We start from the raw sequence: 6,970 nt of genomic DNA, 5'->3' as shown, positions 1-6,970 counted from the left end.
GACAGTTAACTCTTTCCTAGGCTCTAGTTGTATCAGAATAGGGGCCTCAGTCAGTACAGCCTTGAGTTTCTCAAAACTTTCTTGCTGCGCATCAGTCCAGTTAAACGACACACCCTTGTATAGCAGCTTAGTCAAAGGTGCTACAATCAGTGAAAACCCATATACAAAACATCGATAGTACCCTGCCAGTCTTGGAAAACTGCAGATTTTAGATAGTCTTAGGTTGTTTCAAATCCAAAACAGCCTCAATCTTTTGAGGATCAACTCTAATCCCCTCAGCAGAGACCACATATCTGAGAAACACTACTTCACATAACTAGAACTCACATTTACTAACTTGGCGTATAGTTGTTTATCTCGCAGAATCTGTAGAACCACTTTGAGATGTTCATCATGTTCATCATCGGTCTTCGAATATACCTGTATGTCGTTAATAAATACCACTATAAACTGATCCAGATAGGGCTGAAACACTTGGTTCATCAAATCTATAAAAACCGTTGGTGCATTCATCAGTCCAAATAGCATTACTAGGAAATCGTAGTGACCATAACGAGTCTTAAACACCGTCTTATGCACATCAGCCTCTTTAACTCTCAACTGGTGATACCCTGATCAGAGTTTAATCTTAGAGAAAATCAAAGCTCTTTGGAACTGGTCAAATAGATCATCGATCCTTGGTAGGGGGTACTTATTCTTAATGGTCAACTTGTTCAGTTGTCAGTAGTCAATGCACATACGCATGGATCCATCTTTCTTTTTCACAAGCTCCTCATAGAGACACACTAGGGAAAATGAACCAATGATCCAATAACTCTTGAATTTGAGCCTTAAGCTCCACGAGCTCTTTCGGTACCATTCTACAAGGGGCGATAGACACCGGAGCTGTACCGGAAAGAAGCTCAATCTCGAACTCTACTTCACGATTCAGAGGTAACCCAGGTAGCTCTTCAAGAAATATATCCGGAAAGTTCTTAACTGTCCTAATATTCTTAACTGAAGAAACCCTAGAATCTGAAACACTGATGTAGGCTAGATACGCCTCACATCCCTTATGAACCAACTTTTCTGCCCTCAATGTAGAAATCATATTCGATAAGTAATTTTGACGTTCCCCAATTACATCTACCTTGCTATCCTCCTTAGTTCTCAATACAACTCTTTTTGTGGCATAGTCCAAGCTCACTCGGTGTTTAACCAACCAATCTATTCCCAGTATCAGATCAAACTCTCCAAAAGGCAGTTCTATCAGACCAGCTAGAAAAATAGCCCCTTGAACCTCTAGAAGAACATCTCTAAACAACTTATTCACCCTTACTGATTGTCTGAGTGGACTCAGTACAGTCACCTCACTCACAGTGCTCTCAACCAAGATACCCAAGTTTTGAGACACAGTACAGGTTATATAGGAGTGAGTGGATCCTATATCTATCAGTGCAGTATAAGGTACATTATAAATAAAGAACATACCCGTGATAATATCTGAAACATCTCTATCCTCTTGGCAACATGCAATATAAACCAAAGCCGGCTGCCTCATCTCAGTATAACACCTTTCCCCGGTACTCTCTGACTATAGCCCAACTCATTACCACCTCTAACCTGACCATGGCCTCTCGGTGGCTGCTGAACTACTCTCAATGGTGGTACAGTACCAGTACCCAAAGCTTGCATCTGATCGGACCTTCGCGGAACTCTCTAATACAATGCTCTAATGAACCGCACCGTACCTCAAACAAGCCCCAGTTTTGTTTCAACACTCGCCCTGGTGGCGTCTACCATAGTTAGTACATGGCGGTTGTCCAGTAGCAGCAATAGGAGCCCCAACGCTGATCGGCCCATCAACTCTGACCTTTTTCTTATGCCTTTGAACAGAACTCAAGGGCTCCGAATCACTCGTGCTCCTACCTCTCTCTCGGTTCTGGCGCTCAGCGCGTTTTATTTCCTCCGTAAATTTCACCTTATCAACCAATACAGCGAAGTCTCACTCCCTCTGTGGAGCTATCAGAACCCTCAGATTATCCTAAAGCCGTCCTCGAAGCGAACACATAGCTCATACTCAGTCACCACCATACCTCGCGTATAGCGGTTCAGTCTAAAAAATTCAGTCTCATACTCAGCCACCGATCTATCTCCCTGAGTTAGATTTAGGAACTCTCTCCTACGTGCATCCACATAACTGGCCCCCATAAACTTCCCCTAGAAAGATATTTTTAAGAACTCCTACGTTAGTCGATCGGGCTGAATGTCCTCCTTAACAGTGAGCCACCACTGATATGCCTCATCACATAGCAGCGATACAGTACCCTTTAATTTTTGCTCGGGAGTGCAGTCCAAATCGTCCATAATCCTCTCTGTGGCCTCCATCTAGTATTCAGCCACATCAGGAGCAATTCCAACAATACCCTTGAAAAGCTTAGCTCCGTTAAACCGGAGTCATTCCAATAACCGGCCCGCGGCCTCCAGTTCTAGTATTGGGCCTAGCGATCCTCTCTAAAATTCTCAACATGGCCTGGGACAGTACGTCATTCCCAGTCGCTCGTTCATGAGATCTAGTCTCAGTCACAGGTGAAGCCCGTGTCTCACTAGTATCTAAATTAGGCAGATTGCTAGATAACGAAGACTCGGCTCGAGCACCTCTGCGGCCTCTACCACTACCTATTGTACCTCGTCTGTGAGTGCCTCTGGTGCTCATTGTCTAATGACGTTTTATTTGCATTAACAGTTTTATGTATCAGTTTACAGTTCCAATGTTATTAACAGATATTTTATGAGAACAATATCAGAAGTGTAAAGTCAGTGTCAATCAATGTCTATTAGTGTTACTACAGTCTCATTAAACCCTATTTTAGGTGTTTTTAGTACAGTCTATCTATATTAGTTTCAACATATACTACCTATAGCAGTTTCAAGATATACTAACAAATATAATTTCAAAACAATTCACAGTTTTAGAAAACTTACTGGATCGGCGCCGGAGACTCAATGTACCACACTTTCAATAAAAATATTTAGAAATCAGTTCCCAGAAAATCATATTTCAAAAACCTACATCCACAGCCGAGTTTTACAACTTGACTCTGATACCACTAAATGTAACATCTCAAACTCGACCTAAACATTTTGGCCGAATCTGATGATGTCACATAGTAGTGCTTTTGAGAAATATGTCATTGTTAAATCCCCTTTTTCATTATCTTATGTTATTTTCAAATTATGTCGTTCGTTTTCAAAACATTAATCATTTTTAAATCGATATTCAATATCTAAAATATTTTCCATTTCGGAAGCTTTTAAATGGTTTGTGTATTCGTGGTATTTTTTATAAAACATCATTTTCATTTGAAAACCCTAGTTTTACCTAACACTAGCAGATATAAATCATAAAATCGTATAAATCCAAATTTAAACCAAAATCCGTAAAGGCCATAATTACAGCAAAATACTCCCAAATAAAAGTAAAATCATGAATAGGTAATAAAAAGTGTAAAAGTAGTCGTGTGGCCACCACTGAGTCCTCTGCTACACCGACATCCTTATATCTAGTGATTACCTGTACAGATTAAGCAGAAGGGGTGAGTTTACGTAAACTCACTGTGTCATCCCTATACAAATGAACAGACAGCAACTAGATAATCATAGTCTAGGCTTAAGCCCTTTTCGGTATCAGTATCAAACCAGTTTGGGCATTAGCCCATCTCAGTACAAAAACAGTCATGCAATAGGGCTTCAGCCTATCACAGCATCAGTAGCAGTAACAGATATGCAATTACAGAAATCCTACCCATCCAGCTTCTACACACCATCTCCGTCCAACCCTACACTCTATGTGGGGATATAATCGACCCACTCATCCCTACACTCCAAGTAGCACCGAATGCAGCACTAGACAATAGTTTGCAGTTATGCTGCCAGTAAATTAGGCTTGAAGCCTTTCAGTACATTTCCTCCGAACAATATCAACCCCAACCCAATGCAATCCAATATGTAAATATGACATGCTATAACATAATATCATGAATGTAATCAGGGCATACATTATCAAATCAGTGGGACATCATCATACTTTTTTCCATATCAGTCAAACAGTCATTTTAGTTAATTAGGGGTCTACGTAATGCTTTCTGACCCTACAGTAGGTTCACAGTCAACTTGAGCGACCCGTGCAACCTTAGAAAGCATCATAGCAAAATGGGCTCACATGCCCATGTAGCTTACCCGTGTGGGCACACATGCTCGTATGGCCCACACAGCCCAAATTGGCCTTGGTCATGTGAATCACACAGCCTGACCCAGAATCTCACACGCTGTGGCCCATATGACCCAAATTGATCGAGCTCGTGTATCGCACACGGCCTACCTGGCCATCACACGGCCGTGTCTAGTGCCCACGGCCTGGCCTCGTCGATCACACACCAGTGTTATGGCACACGGCCTACCACACAGTCGTGTAGCGTAGACAGAATGGTTTTTGGCTTTCATCAAAACCTTATTTTCTGCATTTTCGGGTACACACCTGGTATCGAATTGATGCAATAGCACTCTTGTAAAGACCAACACCCTACAACATTATAACAAATTCTAAAATCAGTCACAAATCTTGATTAAACTAAAATCTCAAAAAATAAAATTGTCCAAATAGGGTGTTTATCACTTACCCTAAGCACCCCGATCGATTCCCACTAAAGGTCCATGAAAGGAGGAGCTCCGACCTTCGCGAATCGTTGCTGCCAAAATCCAGAATTAAACTAATGAAAAGCAACAATACAACAATGATATAAAAAGAAAACCCCACTTAAAATGAGTAAAACCTTACCCTTTCTACCGAAGCACACACAGTTGGAAAGTGGAAAAACTGGAGTTGAAAAACACCAAAAAGACGAAGAAAGAAAGAAAAGAAAGAGACGAGAAGAAAAGAGAAAAAAGGACATCAGAGAGGTTGGGAATTTTTGGCAGAGAGAGAAAAAAGAATTAGCAAAAGAACAATCAAGGGATATTCCCACAATCACTTAATTCTCTCCATTTCCCACATAGCAGATAACTTTCATAGGATTTTGGCTTAACAGAAACTCTCATTGCAACACTGGGCAAAAATAAACTCCCTTGCAGGGATTCGAACCTAAGACTTCCAGCTCACCAACTTTCCTCCTAACCACAAGACCAGCAGGCCCATTTTGATATGAGATTACAAGCATTTAAATAAAAGCCTATTGAACAAAGTTAAGGCTTTACTCAGAAAAATCCAAAAATCTAAAATTGAGACCTCTCACACACACCCAGAACACTTAACCACTGAAACAAATACACACTTGTGTCTCAAACACACAGAAATAAATATACAAACTTTGGGCCGTTACAAGGAATACTGACCGGGGGGCAATAATGCGATACCAGTTAAGGAGGTAGTTTTCACCATGGAACTCAACAAGACGATAATATGGGTATGAAGAAATGGCTGAGATTGTTGAGCTGGAGATCTAGAGTTGTCTGGAACATAGGTCGTATATTCTTACACTTGTGGAGCCTAAACTCAGTGGGTCATGAGAAGACAATGTTAACCCAAAGCATAGATTTTCACTCTCACAAACGATTCAGGCCAAAGGGTTTTATAGGGGAATTTGAATAATATGGTAAGATTCAGTAATTGTAGATGTTCTCTATGATCATAGCCAGCTGGTTCTTAGGTCAGAATAACTTGAAAAAGGAATCTTTGATATGAAAATCTACGTTTGCTATGTACCTTGTGTCGAAACCATTTTTTTGTAAAAGGGGTTTACTTTGATTTTGAAAATGAAAACGAACATGAGAGTCGCCACCAATCCTTTTTGTTGAGGCGGGATCGGGTCACCTCAAAAAATGGTTGTTTTTAATAAACGGTTTGATTTATTAAAACAAAAATTTTAGTCCATGAAATTCAAAAAGACGGGTTCGGGAGTAGGTTACGCACGAGGAAGGATTAGCACCCTCGTAACGCCCAAAATTGGTACCTAGTTGATTACTTCATGTTTTTTAGTGCCGAGAAATGAAAATCTTGAAGAGATTAAAAATACTATCCTTTGTTAAAATATTGAAATTTTTTCGAGAAAAGAGCATATTTCACGTTAATCGAGAAAGAGAATTACATCGAGAAAGATAATTACATCCCGTAAGTTAGGACACAATGTCTTAAATTCCCGATACGAGAATAAATACTGAAAAATTTACTTATTTTGAAAGGTATTTTATTATCTCGGTTTAGAAAGAAATCATATTCCGTAAGTTGGAACACAATTTTTTCCTAACCCCTGAGATTATTTAAAATTCATTTTTTTAAATGTTTGTTTATTCGAATTCATCGAGAAAATCGAAACCCCGTAAGTTAGGAACGATTTTTTGAATCTCGAAATACAAAATATCGCTTATTATAGAAAACAAAATTTTATGTATCGGGTAAAAATTAATGTAACACAAATTTGTAGTAAAAATATAAAAATATATCACGATGCTAATATGCGTAAAAAAATAATAATAAATGCATTAATATGAATGACAATAAGAAGGATGAATATAAAATAAAATAAATAAATAAAACAAACAAGCTTATTATAACTAAAAAGAAAAAATAATAAGTAAAAAAAATTAAATTTAATGAACAATGGTAAACAAATACATAAATAAATAGTATGTAAAACAATTTAAAAATAATAATATTAATAATAATGATAATAATATTAATAATGATAATACAAATAATAGAATACCTAAAGTTTGAAATTATATAAGAGAATATAAATAAATAATAAAATGAATAAAATAAAATAAGTGTATTTAAAAAATAATAATAGGAAAACAAATACAATATATATAATAATAATAATGATGCTAAATTAATTAATTTAATAATAAAACGACAAAAATAACAAAAAATGACTAAATTGAACTTTAAAACAGAAATTTGGGGCAAATCAAAAATAAATAAAAAGGAAAATGA

At 37.9% G+C, this 6,970-nt stretch overlaps 1 protein-coding gene across 1 annotated transcript; it reads right to left on the bottom strand.

Moving 5' to 3' along the window:
* Positions 1-208: 208 nt before the first annotated feature.
* LOC107961045 (uncharacterized) lies at positions 209-1,674 on the bottom strand. The gene is made up of 5 exons (XM_016897289.1): positions 1,554-1,674; positions 1,048-1,422; positions 857-996; positions 338-420; positions 209-293 (listed from the first exon to the last, which is right to left on the bottom strand). The coding sequence occupies exons 1-5, from the start codon at positions 1,672-1,674 to the stop codon at positions 209-211; spliced, it is 804 nt and encodes a 267-aa protein (XP_016752778.1).
* Positions 1,675-6,970: the final 5,296 nt, after the last annotated feature.

The sequence above is a fragment of the Gossypium hirsutum genome, chromosome A05 (assembly GCF_007990345.1).
Source record: "Gossypium hirsutum isolate 1008001.06 chromosome A05, Gossypium_hirsutum_v2.1, whole genome shotgun sequence".
Lineage (NCBI taxonomy): Eukaryota > Viridiplantae > Streptophyta > Magnoliopsida > Malvales > Malvaceae > Gossypium > Gossypium hirsutum.
The sequence above is the reverse complement of the archived record's forward strand: the minus strand, read 5'-3'. Positions and strand labels throughout refer to the sequence as shown.